The following is a 26939-nucleotide window of genomic DNA, read 5'->3' as shown; positions in this document are numbered from 1 at the left end:
GTGTTGTGAGACAGCAGCTCTACTCACTGTAGCGCCGTGCCACCCCGAATTTTACTGTACCACTTCAGGGTAAGTACCTTGGTTGAGGATACTACAGCAGGAGGTGGGATTTGAAGCAGTGGCCTTCAGATTCCAAGGCTTTAAGTGCTGCACTGCACTACCTACCTACTGCCTGCACAAGCAACGTCGTCGTGTTTTTTCCCCAAACGGCCTCGGTTGATGCGTGCCATTAATTTACAGCCAGTTTCCTCCCGGAAAGAGAGCCGTTCATGCGGAAACGAAGTGGTGGAAAGTCACAGACGTCCAGGGTGCAGCGTGGGGCCGGTTGTAGCCCACAGTTGATTCTCTTAGCTCATCGTGGGACACTGTGGAACACTGTGGGACCCGGGCGCTTCGGCAAGGCTACGATGGGGTGGGGCTGGGCTGGGCTGGGCTGGGCTGGCCTGCTTTGCAGGCTGCTTTCGACATGAAAGCACGAGCGAAAGCGGGTCCTTTGAGCGAGGGCCCATCCCAGGCACAGAGAGCCCTCTGCTCGAGTTGAGCTTGCGAAATCCCACGCCTGTGGGCTGAAAGCCCGCATTGAGGTCGGCGCTTTGTGGGACCCGGCACCCCGTCACAAAGCACCCTTCTCTCTGTGCCAGGAAATCCGGCCACCGCTGTCAAAGCCTAATGGACATTGGCGGACCCCCGCCCGCATCGCACGGTCGACGGGCCCTTTTCTGGGACTCGGAGCGGCGCGGCGCCGTTTCGGGACCCGGAGAAATCCCTCTTGTGGTGTCAGCAGGCGCTTCCGACTCTGCCCTGTTCTCGTGCAAACGCATTACCATGAACAACAAAGGTGTCATTTTCCACTCTGTTCTCATTTACTCGTGAAAGTAACATCTTTCTTTGGGTCTCCTAATAATTCCTGCATGTTTACACTGTTATCTACGGAGGGAAGCCGAGCGCCGAATACTAATGTTCACGCGGCTTAGTGCGATGCATTCATTGGAAAGCTCAGGTATTTCCCTTTGTTTGTTCTCCTTCTATTAGCATTCATCTGCACAAAATGAATTTTTGTGGGGTTTAATGTGGCTTTGGGTGATTCTATCGGTACAGTTTCTCGGCTCTGCCGGCGTGTCATTTTTGCCGCGTTAGAAATGCATTTCTAGGCAAACTGGACAGACGTCCAGCCCAGCTGCCCGTTTCCATTCTCTATGGTTTTTCTGCACATCCATCCCCATTCATCTGCTGAATTAACCTGCTTTTCCCCATGTTCATCACACCTTCATATCACCAGAGCTGTGCTCTCTACGCACATCTGGAATGAAGTTAAGATGCTGCTCTGCACCAGCCTTTGTGCATCAGGTGTTCGTAGTCCATTATATTACCCTGGTCCCTTTGAGCAGAACACTCTACAATGTTACGTTTGTACACCAAAGTACTTTTACAATATTTACCCATTTAGTTGGGTAGATTGTACTGGATTATTTCAGGATAAGTAGCTTTATGAAGGGCAATGCAGCTTTAGTACATTTAAAGTTGTGTAAAAGTCCTGTGTATGTATAGCTATAATGAATAAAAATAAGGACTGTCAATTACTCATTTGAAGCTTTTCTCCAAAGCGATGTCAAACAGAGTAAACTGCAAATAAAAATAAAACGGGACTCTGTGGAAACAGTTTAATCGCAGTTACTGGGCAGTTCACCCCAAGAGGTGGCGTTTTCGCCCACATGGCCGCTCCTGTTTCCGTGCTCTTTACTGCCGTCTGTCGGCTGCCCGCTTCGGCACACCTTGCATTCGGTGTGTACGCAGAGGGACGCAGACCCTTTGTTTGACTTTTTGAAATCTCTACGAGTTGCGAAGATGCATCACTTGGTATCGGTTTGTGTGCTCAAACAGCTGGCGACATCATCTGAGCTGCTGATCAGTGACCTTGTCATCTGCATGCAGAAGATATCAAAGTTTAGCTGAAACAACTGTATCAACGCAGTCTATAATTAATTACTTTTTTGGCAGCTATAATTAATTTGAAAGTGTAATTCAAACGGCATAATTGTGTCATCAGAACCCAGTTATTGTAGAATACACATGTAACAGGGCATTGGCTTCGCACCTCAAATCTGATGTTTTTAATTGTACCTGCGGGTTGGTTTGAGGCCTCCTGTTACTGTGCTCTCCTCTAATGGAAACGCATGACGTGAAGCTCCATTACTGGCAGTTATCGCTGACCTTTTATTTCTTTGATCAGAGTCTCTCGTTCCGTCGGGTTTTTCAGCTGAAGGTGATGGTTCCTTCAAAAGCAGTGCAGTTCGGCTTCTGACACCCCGGCAGGTTTCATCTCGCTAGGACACTGTCTGCCCGGTACCTCGGGCTCGCCTTTCATGAGCCTGGTCGGGTCAGACAGGCGTAGCCGCACTAACTCGGGTTCCATCAAAACACGCTGGCTGCGTCTGCCTGAGCACACGAGGACCTCGGCACCTGATGCTTCCAGGCTCTTTAGCATCTGCTGCTTCTGGAGCTGTCAGCATCCCGTGGTTGTGTTGTAGTGTCTTCCATAGCAGGCGCTAGCGACACATACACACAACAGTTAAAAGAAGGAAAAGAACTCCCGGTGTCAGTGGAAAAACTGACAGTCGCTTCATCCCAGCCACTTGTCCCTGGGGGACCGCAGAAATACTGTCAACCCACCAGCTCAGAGACTGCTTTGACTTAACCAACCTCTCTTAAGTGCACCTTTGGCATCGTGGTCCTGGGAAGAGTGGCTGCAGACGTCTGGTAGAGGACACAGTTTTCAGCTGTCTGTCCAGCAATGATCGCACCACTCACCAGTGGGACCATGACACCTTAACTGTCAGTACCTGTGCATGGAGGCACTGGGTTTGAAGCGTGCGAGTTGGACGTACTTTGCCCGGGGAACGCTTACAGATGCGTAGATGTCGGAAAGGTACGTAGCGGTTAGAACCATCGTCTTGCACTCAGGAGACCCTGCGTTGAATCCCACTTCCTGCAGCAGAACTTTTCATCTTATCCTGAATTTATTCTGTGGAAATTACCCTGCTGTATAAATGGGTAAATCATTTGAAGCAGCTTAACGTTCTAAGTTCCTTTGGAGAAAAGCTTCATCTTAATGAATAAATGTCTAAACATCCTTCCCAAAATGAGCCTTGATGCGTCACTATCAATAGTAAGGATTACTCATCACTGATAAAAATAGAAAAATGTGTTAAGGTCCCTAAAGAGTGATAAAAGCTGATATTACAAGTGTAAGTAATTGTAATTAGCTTCGTTATGTTCATACTGTAAACGTACAGTAACATTGTAATAAGCTTTGAACAAAGGTGAATAATAAATACTATAAGAACTAGCTAGTGAAGAGTGTGTGCTCAGGGTGCGTACTGTCACCCTGTGCGCTGTGTGGGCTTTTTACCCTTGGGGTGGCTGGTCTCTACATTTCCCAGGGAACGTCGCGATGATCCCGGAAGACCGACCCCTGCAAGGGAAACGTGCGGTCGGGCCTCGCGGTCGCCCAGCAAGCCCCGCGCTGAGAACGGAGTGGAAAGAGGCGGTTTTCTGCCGACTTCGCCGACTTGCAGGGGCTACGTGAGCGTTGTTGCTGGCTGGACGTCTTGGCAGCCTTTACACTCACTCCATTATGCAGTATTCCAGGTCTTTGGCAGTTTAGTACCCTCTTTAGAGTTTTGTGAGTCGTTTAACATTACCCTTTAGACTGAGGGTTTAAGCCCAGTTCTGCTTCTTAAGCTCCAAAATCGTGATGCTCTGTTTACTGGGTTTTTTCTTTGTGTGTGCGTGTATATATTTACATTGAAAAATGTTACAATTATTTACCCATTTATACAGCTGGGTAATTCTACTGAAACAGTTCAGGATAAGTACCTTGCGCAAAGGTACAGTACAGGTACCTCATCCGGAGGTGAGGCTCAAACCTGCAACCTTTGGGTCTAAAGGCAGTTGTTCTAACTACTATGCTACCAGCTGTCCCGTATTTTAGTATACTGTAATCAGAGAGGTTGCTAACTGCGGTATGTTTGTATTCATTATAATTGTGCCAGAGCACTGTCATTGTACATTTGTCCTCTGTTTACAAACACTACACCAGGTATGTTTGCGGCAGTCAAAGATCACAGGCAGGCATGGTGTGAAACTAAACATGGGAAATGTAGTTGTGAATACCGCGGTTGTGTTTCTTCTAATTAATACCGAGAATTCCGGGAGCCGAGGGAGCGTGCATAAATTACAGATGCTAATGTGTCGTAGGGATTTTGTTTGTCATCCATTGTTTTTGCAGTCGTTCTCGGGCCACGGGGTAAGAGCACCGCGGCGAGCCGGAGCGCGTCGTTTGTGGAGCGGGGTGTAATTCGCAGGTGGTGATGGATGGTGATTTTTAAAAGCAGGAATTCTGAAAGGCTGGATGTCTTGGGTAATGTGTTATGAGGCCAGAGGAAGAGCACTCCTCGGCGCCGCTTGTACCGCGAGATTAAACGTAATACCTTGAGTGACTCAATAGTGCTCCTCCAAACTCCTCCAAAGATAACTGAAATACCGGCAGACCCTTCCCAACATTGATTTCTGCCATTTCAAAGTAATCTTGATAGAATAGAAACTCCAAGAGATGGCCATAAAATATCTTGAAAGAGGTGCTGGGGATATAGGCATTTTATAAAGTATAATAGTTCATTTTTCCTTGCCGTCTTAAAAAAAAGTCTTTCTTCCCCCGTCTGCTTCTCTTTTCTGTCCCATTTGAAATTATTTTCCCAGTAAACACTCCGTAGACACGTTTTGATTAGTGGTGCTGACTTCAGGCAAACATTCATAATTGTGGTCTTTAGCTATCCGCACTGTAATGGCAGGTTCATGTGGCCAATTTGGATACGTGTTCATGATTTGAATTGTGGAAGGTCAAAGCGGGGGGTGGGGGCTGCCAGAGGAAGCCGTTTTAAATTGGCTGAATAGAAAAGCAGTCCCAGGGTTAAAAATACCTTGAAGTTATATATTTAGTGGTTTTCTTGCTGAGTGAAATTCTCCTCACTTTTGGTAAAATAATGGGACGCAGGCAGCGAGGTTAATTGGAAACATGGAAACGTGGGCATGAGCCCTGCCTTCTCGAGGCGATGGACACGTCATCTCGGCAGTGCAGTTGGGCTCCTTCTGGTGCGGAGACATGCCTTCTGACAGGTTGTCTGGGAGAGTGCACGAGGTCCTCCGTCCCTGGCGTGTTTTCCCTCGAAAGTCGCGTGGAAGTGACTGGAAGCAATAAGGTCCTTTGGTCTTACTGTACATGTTGCCCCTAGCTGCCATCCACGTCACGGCTCACATTTCGTATCACTTCTGCCTATAACCGTTGCCTTTCTCCTTGCACAACAGCTCCCTGAATAGACCGTCCGCTTGATGGTCGGCAACGGCCATGGTGATGGCATTGGCTTGGGTTTGCTCAGGGTGCTTGAGAAAAGTACCTCAATCTGATCATACACTGAACTGTATCTCAGTCTTGTGTCTGTTCGTGAGTCACTGTAGCATCCATCCATCCATCCATACATCCGGTGCTTTCGCATCTGTTGTGTGCACAGAAAATACAACTTTAACATTGCAATTTACTTTGGGTAACAAAGCACTGGTTCTTAGTTATACAAATAATAAAGTTAAGGTGACAAAACATTTAGGGCAGCTGGTAGCACAGTGATTAGAGCCATTGCCTTGCAATCCAAAGTGCTCTTGATCAAGGTACTAATCCTGGATTGATGTAGCAAAAATTACCCAGTTGTATGAATGGGTAAATCAGTGTAAGTAGCTCAGTATGCAAATATAACTTTGTAAATAGGCTTGGAGAAAAGCATTAGCGAAATGAATAAGTAATAAAACAGAACTTCTAAGAGGGTGGCTATTCCATCTTGAGTGTAAGAAGGAGGAGGGTTATTCAGTATTTATCTGCTTATGAAAGAACCAAATAAAATTTCTGCATAATGCAGCGGTAGGATAATGGAGCACTTGTGGTTGTTCTTTTGCTGGAGGAGTGATCATGGCAAGGTATTGATCTGGTCAGAGGTCTGGGTCAAAGGGTAAAACAAAGATGCTGTAGATCTCCCATCACAGGTCAGTTTGGTCTCGTTTTCTTGGCACGCCTGGGGGTTAGGGGGGTGAAGGTAAAACCTGGGAGTGGAGCCAGTGGAACGGCATTCTTCCACTTTCACGTGAGTCCGAGGCCTTTCCTAGCCCACCTCGTGGTATTTAATGAGGCGTGAGATCGAAGTGCGCTCCATCGACGGCCCTGTGCACGCGGCCTGCTTTAAATTTTGCAGCCGATTGGCTGGCGCTCTGGACACATTAGCCGTATTAAAGCAGTGACTGATGGCTTCACACCGGCATGCCGCCGCATTCATTAGCGGGTATCGCCGGGCGAATGCAACGCGCGTGCTTTTGTATGAAATCCAGAGCCTTCCGATCAATACCCCCAAGGCAGAGGCAAGGGCCAGGAGAAGGAGATGCTTCCTAATTTAATGAAATAGACATCAGCGAACATTCCAGATGCGCGCAGGGCAAGCCGAATTGGAGACAAATTCGTTTTTAAACAGGACTTGAATGTTGCATTCAGTTAAGGGGCCCACTTCAGCTGGCAGGGAGGGTGCAAGTGAAGGCAAGCAGAAGGTGACCCAAGTTCTCACCCCTCACTGCCCCATCACCCACATCCTGTACGTGGGGAAGGTTGTGGTGACCCTGCTGGGGGCTTCTCTGTAGCTGGACTCAGTTTCAGGTGGATCCCGCAGCGGGGTCACCGGACCCCAAGAAGGCAGTTCCTATCCAAGAGCCGAGAGTAAAATGGGAAAATAAAATAGGGCCGGAACGGTGGCATAAGAGCGGTGTGCGCGATTGACCTAGACTACCCTGATTTAATACAGTGAAAATTATCTAGTTGCCCTAAGTAGGGCGGCATGGTGGCACAGCGAGTAGCGCTGCTGTCTCACAGTGCCTGGGTGGTGCGAGATGATGTGGGTTCGATCCCTATTCAGTCTGTGTGGAGTTTGCATGTTCTCCCTATGGGGTGCTCTGGTTTCCTCCCATAGTCCAAAGACATGCTGTTCAGGTGTGTGTGTGTGTGTTTTTTTTCGTTCCGCTGATGTATGGATGAGTGACCCTGTGTAAGTAGTGTATCTAGCAGTGTAAGTCACCGCAGTGAATCGGTGAATAAGGTGTGTGGGCTCATAACACTACATAGTATCTGTTGGAAGTCACTTTGGTGAACAGCATCTGCTAAATAAAGTTAAATGTAAATAGACAAGTAATTATAAAGAGCTTCATTTCATGTAGTCTGTCTAATTTTTACTGCAAATAGAAATGCTTCTATTTGTCAAAATATTGATTGTAAATGTAAAAAAAACTAATTCAAAAGCAAAAATGCATGATTGAAATTGGAAACTTGATGTGGAGAAAGTGAGAAAAGTGTCTGTATCGTCTCTGGACTTCCCTTGACCTGGTAAAGGTAAGGGAAACAAATCTTGATATAACATTTAAGAGTGTTGTAGAAAAGTGTTTCTGCTGTAAGTCCGTTGTCACATTTTGTCGGCTGGAGCAAAGGGCTGCGCGGCGAAATGTCACGCAACGCCTGACCGGTGCCGAATGATCTCTTTGAGAGCGCCCGCTCGACGTCTTTCCAGGTCTGGAAATTCCTGCGCCGCTGGTCAAACCTTCGGGGAGGTACAGGAGCGTCCTTTTGAAAGCCTGCCGTGCACCGCTGTCCCCCCACAGGGCTGTTGACAAACTGCGGCTTGATAGTGTGCATTTGACCTGTTGCCAGTCACTTTAGCCGCTGGAACCCCCACCTGGGGACAGGCTGAGAGCTGCTCGTCCTCATCTGGAAGTATTCTTTCTGAAGGGTGTCCAGTCGCAGATCGTGTGCCATGTGGATCTTGGCCCTTCCAAACACTGCATAAAAGGGGAGCGTGGGCGTGGACGGGGACGAGGACAGCTGTGACCTTTCTGCCTATTTCCTCACGGCTGGTGCAGGTGGGTGGCGTTGGGAGGAGGGAGCGGAGTCCAGGCTTCCTCTGCCGCTCTTGGATGAACTCGGCTTCTGCAGAACGTGCTGAGATGCTGCGTCACTAAGGCAGGCCGCACTTACTGGATGTTTGATGAGAGTCGAGGCCCAAATGGGCCCTGTTCGTGTGTTGCACCCCCACCCTGCTACAGTGAAATATCCATAAATAGATCACGGTTTCTTTATCGACACATAAACCTTAAAAAATAGCAATAATAATTACAGTCCCAGTACTAATTTAACTAATTTTGTAGTTAGTTATGATTTAGAGTAGAAGAATAAGTGGTATGACCATAAAATATACTGTAATTAAATTAAAACTCATTGTTCTTACTTCTATTCCAGTGTAAGAAATTCTCCGATGTAAAATGGTGTACCTGTGTTTGCCGCAACACACTGGATGGAAATAGTTTGAAAAAAAGCTTTATGGAAGCAAAAAATAAATGATTTTTTTGATCTGGCAAGAACCCACGTAAAAGCAAAAGTGTGTCAAGAAAATGTGTGCGTGCGTGCGTGCGTGCGTGTGAGATACCATGAAATGTTGAGTGTGTGTATTTTGCTGATGCTTTTCTTCAAAGTAACTTATAAAGATATGCCCATTCATAGAGCTGGGCAATTTTTACTGTATTACTTCAGGGTAAGTACCTTGATCAAGGGAACTACGGCTGGAGGTGGGACTTGAACCTATGTCCTATGAGTTTAACCGCTACACTAACATAGAGAGAATTGAGCTGCTCATGAGAAGTACAAAGGCATAAATATACAGTATTAAGTACAAATGAGTCCCTCAAAAAGGCCACAGAGCCACAAACACTGAGTCCAGTGGGATCTGCACGAGTCTGATGGATTCATGTCCTTTTGAATTTCCATAGGAATAATCACCTTAGTTAATTGTTCCCCGTTGTTAATTTATGAAAGTAGTGCTTTAGTCGAACAAAGCAGCAGCAGACAATAGTGGGACTCGTACTCTTTCCTGCAGAAGACCTACTGTGTTTATGTTCTGACGATGACGGTTTGCATGAGTTTAGTGCGGAGCAGCGGAGGAGGTTTAGCGCAGCGACGGCACCTGCTCTGTTTGTCTTCCCGCTGCGATCTGCCCCCTGCGACCCCAGAGGTACAGCGAAGAACTCGGGGAAACGATCGACACGCCAAAGTACTCTTCCTTCTGCGGTTGCTTAAAACCTTGTTTGTTTTGTTCCCCCTTGCAGGGACGTACGGGCCAGACAGCTGGGCCTCGGCCTACCCAGAATGCCGCGGGAGGAATCAATCGCCCATCGACATCGTCGATCAGGACACGAGGGTATCCATGGAGTACCAGGAGCTCACTCTAGATGGCTTTGAGACGGAGTCCTCCAACAAGACCTCGATGAAAAACACCGGCAAAACAGGTTTGGGCTCGTTCCTGCAGACGCCAGGCGTATCGTGCGCGCGGAGCGTGCTGTCTGGCACTGCATCTGCATTTAGCGCTAGCGCTTTTTCGCTTGGGAGGTTGTCAGAAATCCAGATGAACTGCCGTGCGACCGAATGGAGATCATGGATTTGGCTCTCAGATCGATTTTCTAATGGTGAGGGAGGCATTTCTTGCAATGGCGGCCCTTCACCAAGATGGATTGTCTGCTTGGAATGATTTTAAATAGAGTTTCACTTTTGGGGGGGAGGATGGGCCACAGATGCCCGATGCCACCAGCGAAGGTGGTGAAAACATCCAGGTGCTGTCCGGTATGAATCCTCGTCTCTCTGTGGGTGCCCCCTCCAAACGGAATTGTAGACGATGGTTCCTTAAAGTGCCGCTTTGCCCCCGAAACAAGAGTCGGTAGCAGTTGCTTGTTTATCATTTGATTGGCAATTGTGCCATTTCTATCGAGCGCCTGTGCGTGGCATGATGTGTCCTTACGAGGAAGCGCACGGTCCGCTGAGTTCTCACACAGCGAAAGGAAGGCTTTTGTCTCTCCAGGATCCCTTCCCACATGGAGAGCGAGTGGGGAGTCCATCTCACGGTGGACCGTCTCTCTTCTCCCCCACCGGCGGAGACCTCTGATCTCCGCACCCCATATTGCCGGCCCCTTGCATCACTCAAGGGTCTGCTGAGATAAGAAATGCACCCCCGCGTACGTGCACAATCCCGATGGCGGATGGCGTCAGTGCCAAAGCCTCCGCACGCTGACGGATGGGGCGCTCCGGAAACCGTAGGGGCTGCCAGGACTGGCGGAAATGTGCCGTATCGCACCCCCTGCCCTAACTCTTCACAAGAACGGGAAGTAAAGCACGAAGTGATGCACAGCAGCAACATTAAATAATATGACCTCTCGCTTTTTTTTTACCCTGTAAATTATGCATGCAAAACAAGAAAAATGACCTCTGATAGGCTAATGAATTATTTATGCATCTTCTACTGTTTATAAATGACAATGGGATGTTGTATCTACGCCATGTTCACCTGAATGACGTCCTCTGCTGGGAAAGCTATAGCTCGGCGTGGTGGTGGTTGGGGGGAGGGGGGTGCATCTGAATACATTATGCTGTAAATAAGTCTGAGCGCTCTATTCTCACACATTGTAACTTTGGGTAAACCTTGACTCGATCACCTTCAAGTGGGGTGGTCATTACGAAAATTTCTCAGGGCTAGTCATGGGGGGGCACCTAAGTTTCCCAGACAGATATCAAATAAACCCTTTAGCAAATGCATGAGGATAGGAGCCTTGGAAAACATTTGCATTGATCGAGGATTTATTTTCATACAGGCTCCTGTTCTCACGCACCGGTGTCCAAGGTCTTTTTGGCTTAGCGTCTGATTCCTGCTTGCCTGTTAATGTGCAAAAAACACTGGCTGGAATCGCTAATGAACCTCCCAGGGCTTGAATCGCTCTCACTTTTGGATTACAGCACCGAATCAACAAAAGGCAAAAAAAAAAAAGAAAAAAGATAAAAAGAGAGAGGTGTCTGTTGTTGTACCCCGGCGATTGGCTCACCGGTGTTTTCGGGACCCTGAGCCCCTCAGCTGCTGCGAGGTGAAGTGTGTGCGGAGGTCCGACATGTGAGCCCATCCCCTGCCAGCCCTTGGCAGCGCTCACCCGCCCTGTTCCTGCTGTTTGTGTTTGTTGCCCAGCACGGGTGGACAGGCGACCGAGAAGCGCGACCGTGGCCACCGTTCCAGGCCGCCCATTATGCCACCCTGCCAAGTGTAATTTCGGCTTCCGTGGCATTAATCCTCCTCGTCCTAATTTGGCGGGAAAGCGGCCAGCCACGTGAACCGTGGCAAACCTGACGTACATGTGTCCTTCGATAGAGTTCGTCGTCACGAGTTTATTTCGCGAACATCTGGGAAGTAGCTGCGCATCGCTGTTGTTGTGTAGAGACCCTCACCGACGAGAAGGCGAGGGAACGAGCAGCGTTTCTGAGTGCGATTGGGCTCCGCGATTGGCGTGTCGCGGTGCCCCTAAGTTGGGCTGTCAGAGCCGCCGGCAAACCAGGCCATTCATTTAGCATGACTGGTTATTTTAAATGGGGCAGAAATCTCAAGTGAGCGGAGAATATAAAGGGTTCCAAAATTCAATCAGAATGAGGAATCTGTTTGACAAAGAGAGCACATATTTAAGGTCGTACTGGTTAATTAAAGGCCGGTCTTTGCGAAACCCAATTTGTGAATCCGTGTGCAATAAAAAAATATCTATCAGTCCTCCCTTTATTTCAGCACAGTTTTATGAAACAACAAAAGAGTTGAAAAACCAATTTGAAACGGTGTGGGCGATAGCTGGCGCTGTCCAAATTAGCACTTCATTTGAGACCTTGCCTTTGAGGGCGCGAGAAATACCATAAAAGGGGCACACATTATATTCAGCTCATCTCCCTAAAGAGCTCAAAGAGATGAACGCTAAATACTTGCTGTGCCCTTTTAGTGTCTCTCTTTTCAAAGGGCTTGATCGTTCATTTTCTCTTTACCTGCTCAACAATGTGTGCGAGTGTGTGCGCGCGCGCGAGCAAATGCATGTGTTATTATGTCTGCGTGTTTCAGCCGAAGATCCACCGCACACTTGTGGGTATTGAGTGTACGTATGTGTGCGTTCATCTCACGTATTTAACGCTCTCGCTCCTCCCCCAGTGGCTATCCTGCTGAAGGACGATTACTTCGTCAGGGGCGCCGGCCTGCCGGGACGCTTCAAAGCAGAGAAGGTGGAGTTCCACTGGGGCCAGAGCAACGGTTCCGCCGGCTCCGAGCACAGCATCAATGGAAGAAGATTCCCTGTGGAGGTAAGCGGGACCTGAGCCGACATCATTAGGTTTTGTGGGAGTGTGAGGAGCCGGAGCTACTGCGCAGATGGTAGTTCCTGAATCGGCCGGCCCGTCCTGCTCAGTATTCCGAGAAGATCGAGCAGAAGGTGGCCAGGTATCGATCCCGCCGAATGCCTCCCGGACCACTTCTCTAGAGCCAACAGGTAGCCCTCAATGCCGGGCGCATGGTTTATAGTTACGTGTGTCTGGCACTGGGCAGGAAGTGCAGCGGAAATGCACTAAAAGCAGTGAGACACTTGTGGGCTCCTGTTCAGACTGGCCATCTTAGAGCCAGGAATCGCTCAGCTTGATGATGGATGTGGGAAAATGTCATAATTTAATGTTTGAAGTTAGTAAGCATTACCCTGGAAGTTTGGTCGCTTTGAGTCTGTCGCTTGCCTTCTTGTTTTATATATAGATGAGTAAATGATGAGATGTACAGATGAGTAAACGTTTCTTTATTTCATTTGTTTAAAGCTCCTGCATATGCAGCTCAGTTTTGTATAGCGCCCTTCCTGATGTGGTTGCCTCAAAGCACTTAACTAGGAACCTGTCAAGACAATACAAGGCTGCACAATGAAATATTGAATGTATGGCAGAAATTACACAGTACAGATTTAAAAAAGACTATATTTCAGGCTCAACAATAGACAAATCCTTCTGATCTCTTCAATTAAGCACTTGAAGTCCTCTGAATGGGCAGGCAGTTCCATGGCACCATTAGAAGACAATGTTCAGTATATATTAGGGATGAATGCCTTTAATGGAAGCTGACATGCAAAGCATAAGCGTTTTAAAATCCAGCTGTGACTGCATGTTGGGATCAATGAAAACATTTAAATAGCTTAACCTACAAGCCCCGTATTCAGGCTCTGGCCAATCAGACGCTGTCGTTCCGTGTTGACGTCAACAAGGATGAAGTGAACTGTGTGTCAGTAAGATGTTAGCTATAGTGTTGGTGAAGCTGCATTTCTACCCTTTTTACAGGATGGGATCTGGGTTGGACGTATGGCCACTAGGATCCGAGTAAGCCCCGTTAATAGGTACTCGCAGAAAACCTCAGTGGCTTCCTGGAATCCCGCTGTGGTGGAACAAGGCTCATGGATATCCTTAGAGAAAGAATAAGTAACACTTGAGAACACTGCTGGAGTTTAGCTAATAGAGGCACAGTTAAAAGCACTGAAGTCACTGTTATTAAGACCTTTGAGGGTGCTGTGAATTGTTGAAAAATAAACACTGCGACCGGGAGAAAAACCTCTGATCGGTTCTGGTAATTAGTGGTCAATCCTTATGTGTTGTCCAAGGATGCTACGACACCACTATTTATCAAACACGGATGACAAGTCAGGAACATAACGCTGATGGCTGGCTGGTTGGTCAGTTGGTCGAATGACATTAATGTCAGTTGTAAGAAAGCGATTTGCCGGACATTCCTTAGGTGCAGGACACGGGTTCTATGACGCAAGGACATGTGTCATTTAATTTTAGTTGAGACCTTTATCCGCCCAACTGTGTGCCCTTTTTTAGCCCATCAATTTTAATAGCAGATACTTTTTCCTCTTGGGTGCAATGTAATAGTGAAATTTAGTGTTGCTCATGTACCAGCAAGGTACAGTACATTACTTCAGTTGAATCCGTAAAATCCAGCCAAGGTACAAAACATGTAAGATGATAAAATGTTAACACTGTAAGTCAGCCTGGATAAGGGGCTATAAATAATACAGAACTGTATTGAAAAGTGGTGTACGTGTTTAGGTGGAGAACTTCTGTATTTGCTGACGCTTTTATCCGAGGTTACTTCCCCATTTAGTTTTTGTGTAATTCTTGCAATCCCTTTTTAAGTCATGCACAATTCAGCAGAGCTGTTCCACATCGGATTCTAATCCAATTTCCCTCCCGTAAAGGTATTCTGACAACGCTGTTGCCTGGAGTAGCAGGGTGTCTTTCTCCCACCTACCAGACATCAACGGCACGTCACTTAGCTGGAAAACTGGCGTTCGTGCAGCGCTTCTCAGGTGCCCCGGGTTCCAAATTCGTCAACATCCGGATTGCGTGATCCAGGCTCGCCTTGGTTTTCCATCTGGAAAAAGCCAGTCAACCAGAATGACTTGCAACTTTGGGCCCTGCACGTGCGCTCCATCTGCCTCACGACCGACACACAAACATACACAGGTGTCTGCACTCATCTGGAGAGGCCATGTGCTCTCAAGCCAGACCAGTTTTTCCTCAGTTGAACAAAGGTAAACGAGCCAAAGAACTAATGAGCAATTAAATTTCTCAAGTGGCCTTTTGAGGGTGCTTGACTTACTCTTTATCATTGCCGATCCGCCAGTGTTCTGCTTTGTCTTCCCTCCGCTTTCTTTGGTTGTGCTGAGCAGCACATCAGGGTAGTGGAAAAAGGACATGTGAGATGAGCGAGGTCAGATGCTACAAGCTGGTCGAAGATTGTATAATAAGGAGCACGTGGTGAGGAGCTACAGGCAGGAACTGTGAAGGTGAAGGTCCCATCGTCACACCTTTAAAAGGGTTCAGATGGTACAGCGAGCCTCTGGCCCGAGCGACGGAGGTGTGCTGGTTCAGGTTTGGCTGTGTTGCCCTGACATTTCTAAGGTCCATAAATGCAGCTTAATTCTTTGAGAAGCCTGTGGACACAGCGGGAGGGCAAAGTACAAAGACTTTCACCATGATTACTTTCAATTAAGGTTTTTCTTGGGTTCTGACACCAAGTCGTTCCCTTGCCAGTCTCTGAGTGGATGACTCCTGTGGTTCTCTTCAGTTTTTCGCTAGGCTGCTGCAGGTTTTTTCCTCTTTTGAGTGGCCGGGAGGTGGGGAAGTCGGGGAAATTGATTTAAGTCCTAAGTGAAACTGCACTGTCAGTGTTTTAATTTTGCAGAGGGGCAACGTGATTAGCATCAGAATGTCTGACCATCCCTGCTGACTTAACCTGGAGTCAATAGAGGCCTGAGCAATATTCCCACAGAAGGGCGTCACTCCGGAGGTTGTTTCTTTTGCTTGTTCGTACATTCATCCTGTTTTGCAGAAGATATTTAATTGTATGGGATCAAATTTTTGAGGCCCTCGTGGATGAAGTGAGGATGCATGTCATCATGGTCTTTTAATTGATTAAACATGTCACGTGTGAGTCAGATATACTGTATGTGTACGGATCTCTGCAATCCTGGACATGAGATTGGATGTTAAATTTATTCATTTCGCTGACCCTTTTCTCCAATGCAACTTGCAATGATTTGCCCATTTATACAGCTGGGTAATTTTTAGTGGAGCAATTCAGGGTAAGTATCTTGCTCCTGGGTCGTTTGGAAGGAGATGGGATTTGAACCTGGGTCCCTAGAGTTCAAAGCTACAGTAGATTGTCGAACCGCTGTAATAGCTGAGCTCATGGTAAGAATGAGACACAAATGTCCTTAGTAACTCTGCTTGCAATGTGTAATATTGGCACATTCTCCCTGAAGTGGCTGGCACTCTGAACAGACAGAGGACAGCTGGAAGGAACCAACGTGAGCCATGCTGGGAGGTAGCAGATGGCGTGTGCATAAGGTTGCGGGTTTCAATCCTAGGAGAGTGTCACAGCCGTGAGCAAGATGCTGAGATTGAAACCAGATCCGCTGCTGTCAAGCACATAAGTAGTGCACTTAGTAATAAAGGCCTCTTTGTTGCATTATACCCTGTTCCTTGGAGAAGGTGCTCCAGATGGAGACCCTTCGTATCGATTGTCAAGGGTCAGCAGGAAGAGGTCTCCTAACAATGGGACCTCGTAGGCACAACTGGTACATTGTCAAAATGACAAGTTCCATGTTGTGAGTTAATTGCACAGAGCACCAGATACACCCCACGTGTTTCCCACACCTCCACTTTCCTCACCGGCAGGCGCGAGCTTCCTGTTCGCCAGCTGACAGACAGCTCACATCTTGCACGTGTAGCGCGCCGACGGCCTGTCAAGTACCGATCAAAGCAAAGGCGGCTCCAGCTTCACCTTCCAAAGTTATTCTTAACCACTCTAATTGAAACTGGCAAAGCTGGCGCTTGGGCAATGATGATGCTGTTCCCGAGGCTGGTCGCTCGCCGTGGTTACCAAGTGTGCTGAGACACAGCTGGAGAACTGGACCACGAGGACACACGACCTCTTGTTGGATCGTGTATTTTTTTCTATATTTTTGTAGCGAGGTTAAAAAAAGAAGAGAGAAACACTTCCGACAAAATCAGAAGTGCTCTTCGGTGGTTTTGACAAAAATGTATTCGAAAAGCACGATGCCGCAGTTAGGGACAGGAATAAACGCAATAGACACACCGAGGATGTGCACAGAGTTCTTGGGTGGAGTTGTTCCTTCTCATTCTCACAATTATGACACCAAGTAAAACAAAAGGTACCACGGCTGCAAAATGCGGTACATCATGCGGTACATCATAAACTCAGTGGGAGAAAAGGTCCGCTCTGGTCTTGGGTCCTATCCCACACGGTTATGGGGACCTGGGAGAACAGGGTTAGTGCACCGATGCTCTGCGATGCTTCGCCACTGCTGCTGCCACTGAGGACTCCTTTACTGTCACACCCTCTTGTGATCCTCATCTTTACCGGAGAGCTACTGACAGTGTGCAGGATGCTGGGAGCCGCTGCTTGGGGCGCATTTCGTCCCATTCTGGCATTTGCTGCTGAGTCCTGCATCCTAGGGCGACACCTTATTGAAAATGTTTTCGCCCAAAGGTCCTTTTTGGGTCTCAGCTGCGAGTACGAATCGGTCCCGGGCTGCGCCTCTGCTTTGTCCTCAAGAGGCCAACGTCCTTCAGATGAGTGATTTATAAGTAATGCCATTTAGTGATCCCCCCCCCGCCTTTAATAAGCCCTTTGAATAGCATGATTAAATGGAGGCTTGCTGTTCCTACACCTGCTGTTTTAACTCGCTAAATGGTACTTAATATGCTAAGTACATAATGGGAATAGTGGGAAAGACCCTGATTTTGACATATGTCAGCTGCTCTGAGTCTGTCATAATACCACATCCTTTCTTTGACATTTATAACTTAATTTCAGTGCACCCCAGGCTTAGGACTTAAAGAAGATTTCTGGCCTTCAAAATAGACTTGAAGCATGTAGGAATGAATGAATTTTAATGAAATATACAATCCGCCCTTTCCCCCCCAAAGTTTTTGCATGACACACTCTTAAAGGAACCCATCGCCTTTCACATTGTCCTTGACTTTTTGCCATCCAATGATCACTGTTGTTGTTGTATTCGCTAAGAAACGCTGTGTGACAGCACACATCCTCCTGGACATCTCACTTATTGGTGATGTTTTTGTTTGGAGGCATGGCAGCACAGCAAGGAGCCCTCAGTTTGTGTGCACTTTGCTTGTTCTCCCTGTGTTCTTGTGGGTTTCCTTCGACCGTCCCAAGACGTGTGTTTCAGCTGTATTGGTGGCTCTACATTGCCCACGGTGTGAGTGTGTTACATCGTTCTGCTGTTTGCATCCCTAAATGATTACAGGGATGCAGTGTACCTGAGAATATTAGTCATCTTGGATAAAGAACTCAGCAAAATACTAGCTAATATTTGATAATCGTTGAAGAAATTTGAATGAACGTGTCTATTACGTGGATAAATTTAAATGTAATGTTTCCCAGAAATGTCTGCAGGGATACAGATGAAGGTTTGAGCGCTAGAAGAGCAGCGCTCCTCTTTCGAGCTCAGTGCGTAGTCCTATTGAAGTTCCTCGGCCATTAAAAGTTCTTTGTTTCCTGGGCAGTGTGGCCTGTGGAAGGAGACAGCGAGTTTAATGCCCCAACGCTCGGACAGAGAGTAATCCTGTTTATCGTCGCCGGGGCTTCCCCGCTGCTCCGATGAGACGCGATAACAATGTGCCGTGAAAAATTGCGTTGCAGGACCCTGGAAGAGCTTCACAGAGCTTTATTCCGCGTGTCCGACAAGCGGCACAAAGTAAATTAGCTCGAGTGGACGGGGGCATGGGGAACCAGCGCGTTCGCCCCTCCCCTGCCCTCTAAAGACACAGTGGTGAGTTCTGTCGATAAGACTTTGGTCGTTGGTTAATTAATTTTCAACCATCCACCAAGAAAGAAGTGTTAAGGCATCCGAAAATAATGTCGTGCATCAGCAGATAATTTTGGGCGTCGGTTTGATGGGAGCATTGGGTTTTGCTGCTCGCGCGCAGCTGAAGCACGTACCGTCGGGCTTCGTTGGCTCTCCGTTACCGCCCACGGCAGAGATGCAAGCCCGCAATCTGGCCGAGAGTTCTGTTTGATTCGAAACAATCCAGGGTCCTGCGTCTGAGATGCTAAAAGGTTTAACTGATCATCTGACAGAGCACATTATCCCATTGACTTGTTGAGCAGCACTCTGGAGGTGCGGTCTTAATGCGTCAGGAACATGTCTACTGTTACCGGGGAATTGCTTCCCGGGACCGGCGCTGTTCCGCATCGGAAAAATGAACCTGTGAAATAGGCCTCTCCCTGGGGCCCGGGCTCTGAGCGGAGCAGCTCCACCATAAACTGTCAGATACTTCAATATCTGCCCTTCCCAGGCCTCTCCGCCGGCGAGAACAGGCAACACAAAACTCTTTTCTGATGAATTTTTAACAAGAAAATAGCAGCGCGCGCAGTTAATACATGAGAGAAACGTTGACAGCTTTGCGTCAATATCACAATGCTTACCTTTGCGCGGCACCGAGGCAAGAGAACCACGTTTTGTTTATTCTCTTAAAATATTTTTTTGCTCGCATTGAGCGGCATTGAAGGCATATGTTGATTCTGCGGATTAAACTGTCAGAATGAGCGCGGGCAACGTTCGCGTCGAAATACCTGGGCAAACGCTTGCGGCTGGCTACCTGTAATCCTTTGGAATTATGTCTGTCCTCCAGAGCAACTGGAGGCATTATGCACAAGATAGTGCGGGAAAAAATCCCTGCATTATAATACTTAGTAAACACTGATACCCTACTCATGTTTGTGGCGTCGGAACAGGAAATGGAATTTCGAGTTATCTTTATTTGCAACGGGGGACGTCGAGGAATAAATCACAGTCTGGTGTGCAGGCCAGATAATTGCTATGTACTTTGGCCTTAGTCCCTCAACAATTTCGCATGAACCAGAAAGCGGGTCTGAAAGTGTGTTCTTTCAGAGGTCGTCGCTTTGGCCGCTCCAAACGCAAGAACTGATGTTAGGGAAAGAGGTTGTGGAAAAAAACCGCTTCATTAATATACCCAAAATCCTGCTTATAGGGTGTGAGGCCCCCGGTTCTTGTTGCCCAGCATCTACTGTATGTGTGATTGTCCACCGCTCCTAGATAAAGAGAGCAGATGCAATATGGAACAGCTCATCGTCGCATTTCCAAGTACAGGTTTCCCCCCGCTGTGCGAAAGTAGAGTGTTCCTATGAAATCTTCCGAAAGGCGAAATGGCGTAAAGCGAAGCAGCAGTTACCATTAGTTTATATGGGGGAAATTTGAGCGTTCCCAGACCCGAAGAATAACCTACCAAATCATACCAAATAACACATAGAACCTAAAAGTACGAATGGTGGATGCAGGCAAGCTCAACGCACCACGATCGAAACGCGTAACACCCTTACGAGCTCTCGTAGGCTTTTTTGATACCTTACGACACATCTCGCTAACGGACGCACGGAATAAATGGAGATGAAGCACAGATGCTCATAGACACAGTTCAAAGCTATGGTGGCTTGATGCGGAGATTCTGAGTGTAGTTCCTCGGGAAGGAGCTTGGCGGCGGCGGCGCCACTCTCGCTGCTCGGGGGACATGCTGCCTCTATAACGGCTCAGCGCAAAGCAAGCGATAAACGCTATTTTTGATTTTTGCCATTTTTTCGTAAAAGCGAAAATCCTCTTCGGATTTCTTTTGCTTAACGAAAACTGGTACTAATGTAGGTCTTTTGTAAAAGCGAAGTGGCATAAAGCGAACTTTCGAAGAGCGGGGGATACCTGTACCATAATTGTATCTATGTATCGTACCAGTAAATGTTCTGAGGTCACCTGGGCAATAGCTGTGTGGGAAAAGTGGACAGAAGGGTGAAAGCAAAGCAGCGCGCAAGTGTCCTACGTCTCCGGGACCTGCTGCAGAAGAGCCTTTTCACATATGCGGAATTTTTTATTTATTTCCTTCTTAAGGATCTTCCAAATTAATAGCATGGGTCACTTCTTTGTTTACATTCTGCTGTTTCTGATTGATGTCACGGGTGGGGGAGCTAAGAGCCTGTGGAGTGACGCTATATTAGGAAATGGGACGTAAACAGGCGAGAAAGGAAGCAGAATGTATTGTTGGCTCAGGAAGGGGCTCACGAGGTGTATCTGCACAAAGGGTGGATATTGTTTAGACTCCAGTGTGGTGGAGTACGAGTGGGGTGGCGGTTAGCTGACCCCCTTTTCCCAGGAGCCGGACCCCGCGACACTCGGCACTAATAGTTTCTTCCTGTTCTGCCTGGAAATGCATTAAGGAGAGCGGAGAGATGTGGCCTCGGAGATTGTTAAAGAGAGAAGATGTATTATTGCGGCCGGGGAAATCGTAAACTGCTGGAGCGCAGGAGGCCGAGGTCTCACTTGGCCGGCTCTCCCCCACCCCAGTGCAGCCTAGCCCTCCGAATCATCCTCACCCCTGGGAAAAGTAATGATAGTCATCCTCTCTCTCTTTGACTCACGCACACACACACACACACACACACACACAAGGAGGGACGTATAAAATCACAGACTGATCCCTCACCCTCAGTGAGACATCCTCGCTTAATCGTAATGATCGCCACACCCGCGTATCCCAGTTTCATTTGCGTGATCACATTTTGCAGTTGGATATTGCTCCCTTTGTAATGGACGGAAGCTGACAGGTAATTGACAGGCGAAGTGAGGCTCCCGCTCAGAGATTCGTGAAAAGCAACTTCATCAAACGCGCTGTCAAATCTGACAATAGCGGTGCTTGTCTGAGCTAAATATGTTTTTTTTTTTTTTTTTTTCTTTCTTTCTTTCTTTCTTTCTTTGCAAAGATAGCTGCTGATTTGGCTGCAGAATGAGTCTATTTGCCTGCGTAAAAGGGGAGTTAACTTGAAAACCTTGTGTTGTGTCCTAAAGAAATTAACATGGGATGTTGTATAAAAAGCTTTTATGCGTTTGATTGATTTCCCAGGTTTAAAGTGGACATGAACTGGCTTTCACTTGACATTTGTAGATGGACGCGGGAATACTGATGCACTACCTCGACTGGGAAATCAATGGAGATCACTGCGAAGGAGTTCGCAGTTGTAACAGAAGGTTCCGGAAAGAGGATTCTCAGTGTAATGGGGCAGCTCCGATCCACCGTTTCTCCAACAAAAGTATCAGAGCGTTTCAGGTGTGGCAAGTCTTTCTGCATGTGCCTGAAAGAAGGAGAAAAAAAGAGATTATGAAATTAAATTAATTACCTGTGTTATTTTGTGGGGTTTTTTTCGAGACGTTCGGTCTTTTTTTGCAGCCATTGAGGCAGAAAAATGGGGTCCTTCACTGAGTGGATTAGTGGCGTCTTTTAAATGCGCGACGCTGCTGGCTTTGTGCTCTCCTTCCCCAGCTGCATTCCATTAAACCTTCAGAGATAACTGATGACTGCCCCGCTTCGGCTCTTTCTGCGTTTTATTTTTTCAAATTTTATTTTATTTATTATTCGCCTTTTTTCGCTGGCAAAAAAGAGCGGCGTGTGTTTTGTAGCATAATATTGTGTTTCCTGAAAGACAGTGAGATCGCGTCGGTCCCAAAGAGGCCGCGCCGTGCCCGCGGGGTAAAAAGGCGCCGTCCCACTTCTGTGGCAGCGCCGCACCATTTTTAATAATCTTGTTGCTGATATGAGAGCATTTTTCGTTTTTTTTTTTTTCCCCGTTTTTTTTTTTCTCGAAAGCAATAAAGTTTAGAAGGTTTTCATTTATTTATTTATTTTTTGGAGAGTAATACCTGCAAAACTTTTATCAAGGCAAGCAAAATCCTTGATAAAATTCTGATATTGCCATCTATTTTGGGTATAACCAAAGAAAGTTAAAACCCATCCTCCCTTGCATGCAACTTTTCACATTTTTAATTTCATCTTTTTCTCCTTTACAAGAAGAAAAACATTTGGCGACCTATTTTTAGAATAAATTTGCTGCTCCCTTGAATGGGAGAGCGAAGATACAGTAAAAAAAAAAAGGAGGACTGTGATTTATTTATTTATTTAGATGTATCACTGATATTTAATTTTTTTTTCCAAGAGTGTTACATGAAATTTTCTTCTTTTTCCCCCCTCCTTTTCCCCCAGCGCAAGGACACAAAGTGTGGCGCATCCATCTCCAGCTCTTACAGATGCTGCAACGAGCCTGGATCCGAGCTTTGATCCGCTCTCTGCTCTATCCGAGTCGTGCTCCTCTGAAAGTGTCTGCTGCAGCTGTCGCCCTGCTCTTCCCTGCCCTGCCCTGCCCTGTCCTTCCCCGTTCTGATCTGTCCTGTCAATCCCTCCAAGACCATTCAGAAGCCTGGCACCATGTTTGTGTCTTTCAGGTCTCTCGCTCGCCTGAGCAGCTTCGAGACGTGCTCTTACTCCGGCACCCAGGACCTCCCGGCCCTCAATCATATGTAATCCACGCTCTACACTGCGGCTCGTTCTGCGCCGGCGATGCGGTTATTCACTGTACTGTGTCACACACCGTCTCTCTCTGACGTGCATCACGTTCTTCCCGACACGTTTATTTCCCCGCTCTCCGCCACCGCTCATTCATGTTGCTCCGTCGCTAAGAACGATAGTTCCCTTACCGTCGTCGCCACCCGACAGCGGAAGGCCTTGTTCCCCAGGTAGTGATGCATATTGTTTCTGGAACATTTCCGTTATATCTGCTTAGTCCCCCTCCCCCCGAAAACATCCCCACTGTGGCCTGTTTGAAGCAGTGCCTCCAAAGGGGTGTAAAGGAAAAGGAGATTTTAATTACACGGGCTGGTCTGGGCGCAGAGAAGGGAACGTGTTGATAAGGTCTGTCTCCACAAAGCTGACATTAAAGCGCACGACGGTGTACCGCTCCGGTGCTCGGTCTCCTGTGCCACTTCCGGTCTCCCTTTCCCTCGATCCGTCTCCGAGGCCCGGGGCAGATGGGCGTCGCCACGGGAGGCGAGACGCCAGCCGGATCGCCGTGTAAAAGAGGCGGTGAAGGAAAGCGGCCGGGTCGGGTTCTTCTCACCGCTCATTTGTTTCTCGTTCGAATGGCTTCGGGGGCTATGCCACTTTTCGCTGCGGTGGGCGGGATTTACGACGCTAGCGTTCGTTCGCAATCTGTCCAGGTTCGTGCGTTTGAAAGGCAATGTCTTTAGTGCCACGTACCAATGGTGACAGCGCAGCAACATTGTGGGACCATGTGAAACAAGGGGGGTCCAACCTTTTTTGAACACATTAACACATCAGTGTTTCTGAAACTAAACGTATGAATATTCATACTAAGCTGGATAAATAAAAACCTCAAGTACTATTGAGGGTTATACATTAATAAAACTGGTAAACAGTGAGATAAATACAGTTTAAACAGTAAATACCAGAGTGTTTCTTATTTGTAAGGAAAATGTAAAACTTCAAACACATGCGGGTCCAAACCAGGACTGAGGAGTCGGGACACAAAACCTTCGACTCCGACTCCAGAGATTCAATAATTGCTTACGACTCTGCAGCGCTGCCCAAAAGTTGCACATTATTTTGGGGGTCAACTTATTCGCTGAATACAGGGCTAAACTAATATTACACCTCTAATTTTTGGGGACCAACTTATACGCCGGATCAACTTATACACCAGCATATACGGTACATTGAGTCGAAGTCGGTACATTTCTACCGACTCCAGTAACCCGATAATTGCTTCCGACGCCACAGCACAGGTCCAAACTGATCTAAAACACACACACAGTTGTGCAAATTTATGCAGTAAATGTTCACCACATGGGATTGCTTGAGGAGCTCAGCGAAGACGGTCCATCGGTTTTGCCATTGCCGTCGTCATCAGGTTTTGTTTTAAACGGTTTCATGCCGAACATGAGAAAAAATGTTTAGCTTTTGGAACTCTTTGGATTTCGGGGTTCCCGATAAGGGATTGTGGGACATGCGCTACAAACGGTGGCTGTGGAAATTGACATATGGAGCGAGGTTCCCAGCATACAATACATGCTGTCTGTAGTGGTCTGTAGGTACACGGTATTTCGCTTTTCGGTCTGGTGAGCGGTGCGGGGGGACGGACCCGTCTCCCGTCTCCGTGGGAGCCGAGGGGAGGTTCCCCTCATCCGAGACAAGCGCCGGAAGGGCCGGCCGGTGCGGAACAGGAAGGTCAAGCGGAGGTGAAACGCCGAGAGCAGGGATTGGAAATCTTTGGGAAGTGCTCCACGGCGGCTCCGGGCCTCGTTTGTCTTCCCACCGACACTGATGGCTGTTGTTGTAAAGGAATAAGTGCAGAAATCAATAGGCGCCTTTGTTGGTGCTCTGCAGCACGATGAAAAATGGCGCAGATGGCGATGCAGGTAGTGTGGCATTTGTCAGGGCATTTAGAATATTAGTGATATAAATGCTGCCCCTGTGTGTGATTAAATATAGCAGTTTGTCTGTGTGTGTGTGTGTGGGGGGGGGGGGGGGGGCATATAACAAGGGTAGCTGGAAGGATTCCTTGCATTTAGGATACAAAAAAAATAAAAGCACTCTGTGAAAAGAAATATAAAAGCACAGTTTTTACTCTTTCTATTGCTACTATGTTTTTTGTGTTTTACTTTAAAATGACATTTTTACAGTAACAGTACAAGCAATTCCTGCAATGGACTTGGGTCCCGTCCAGGGTGTACCCCCTCCTAGCCTACTACCCAGTGACTGCGGGATAGGTTCCAGGCCCCACAACGCTCACAAGGACAAGCGGTTAACGAAAGCGGGTGACAGAGTGAGTGCATGACTATAAGGAAATTCGAGAAATGTTTCGAACCCAGGGCAGCAGGGGCTGCATTGTTAGAGCTTCTGCCTTTGGACTCTGATGTTGCAGGTTGAAATGCCACCTCCTCCTCTGATGCCCTTAATGAAGGTGACCTTGACTGACCCTGAATTGCTCAGGTAAAATTATCACCTTCTATAAATGGGGTGATAAGTGTCTGTATCTTAATATGATCATTTGATTTGGATTAAAGCAGCAAATTACAAGGAAAGAGTTAACTGTACTGACCCAAATAGCTCTTTTTTTGTCTCAGACACACACCACGGAAAAGAGAGCTTACGTTATGATGGTTCCCCATAACAGCAGCCAAAGTGTTGATGTTCTGACATGTTGTGCTGGTGCCCTATAGACCATTGTATGAGGCTCTGAGCAGCAACCACTGAAATATTTAAAAAAAAAACGTAAAGAGAAATGACTTCTAGGCAGTGCTGGTCCATCACAGGTCCTGGCTATGCGTTTGGATGTGGGTTTGAATCCTGTTCAGTCTGTGTGGAGTTTTCATGTACTCCCTGTTTTTGTCTGGATTTCCTCCGGGTGCTCTGGTTTCCTCCCGCAGTTAAAATACACGTGTTTCAGCGGATCAGTGACTAAATTCCCCTTTGCATGTGTGTGAGTGAATGAGTGTGTGTGAGATTGTCCTGTGATGGACTGCCATCCCATCCAGGGTGTATCTTGGCTCGTGCGCCATGTTCTTGAAATAGGCTCTGGGCTAGTTTTAGAAATTTTTTGCTTTCATTTTTGTGCTGTTACGATTTGAGCACAGAGTGGCGGCAGTTCTGTTGTCTTCATCACTGACATTAATACCCTCAATATAAAAATATTTCAGAATAATGCAAAGCATCCCTGTTTTACCTACCATTTACAAATTTTTGACTTTCCAGAAACATCCGGCAGTAAAAATGACGCCAATACAATAAGTGCACTTGTCCAAATGTCTGACAGATGCGGAGACTGGAATGAGTCCCTGGCTCGCAATGGACACTCTCCTGTCTTTGGACTGAAGTTTGCAGGTGTCACTTCTCTGCCTGTTTCAGGACATTTTTGCAGAGGCATCTCCAACTTGACAGTCTTGCTTTTGCTCATCCACAGGTTTTATGGCAAGGAGTGTAATGTAATAACAGGGTTTACGGAACAGGGTATGTTCACAAACACATGGATTGTGGTTCACCAGAGTTGCACACGGAGGTAAAGTGCGTCACTCACCCTTCAGCGGGAGCTCATTCCACTCAGGTGCGAACGGAGGGGGGTTCGTTCGTTCGGTCCCGTGTTCCCCTGCATCTCCAGTCGGCGGGCTGGAACTCGACCCCAGGAGCGCCCTCCCTGTCTCCCTTTGTCCCGGCGCCTGCTGGGAAAAGCGCCCGGGCAAACTGCTAATCCATTTTGTCAGGGCGTGGGCAGGTTGCCAACCTGCCACCCCTGCCCAACCCCCCCAACCCCCCCAACCCCCCCCAGCCGCAACTACCCCTACCTCTCTGTTGTGGCTCGTTCTGTACAAACCTGTCGTACGAAGCCGCTGCTGTGTTCGGCGTCGCTCCTCGCCCTGGAACCGCTGATGCGCCGAAAGAGCCAGAGCCACCAATGGAAGGGACGTTGGCCTTAGCAGTTTCCTGGGCTCTTATTTCCTTATTAAATAAATACGGTAGCCCATTTTTAATGCGA

General features: G+C 47.5%; 1 protein-coding gene across 2 annotated transcripts in view; it reads left to right on the top strand.

The window, feature by feature from the left end:
- The window catches only part of LOC108923360 (receptor-type tyrosine-protein phosphatase gamma-like), a 209330-nt gene that overhangs the window by 113417 nt on the left and 68974 nt on the right, over positions 1-26939 (top strand). For both annotated transcript variants that reach the window (XM_029247989.1, XM_029247988.1), the window contains exons 3-4: positions 9238-9417; positions 12129-12277. In XM_029247989.1, coding sequence (XP_029103822.1) covers positions 9238-9417; positions 12129-12277 — 329 coding nt within the window. The remainder of the gene's footprint in view (positions 1-9237; positions 9418-12128; positions 12278-26939) is intronic.

Source organism: Scleropages formosus, chromosome 22 (assembly GCF_900964775.1).
Source record: "Scleropages formosus chromosome 22, fSclFor1.1, whole genome shotgun sequence".
Classification (NCBI taxonomy): Eukaryota; Metazoa; Chordata; class Actinopteri; order Osteoglossiformes; family Osteoglossidae; genus Scleropages; species Scleropages formosus.
This window is presented reverse-complemented; position numbering and strand designations above follow the sequence as displayed.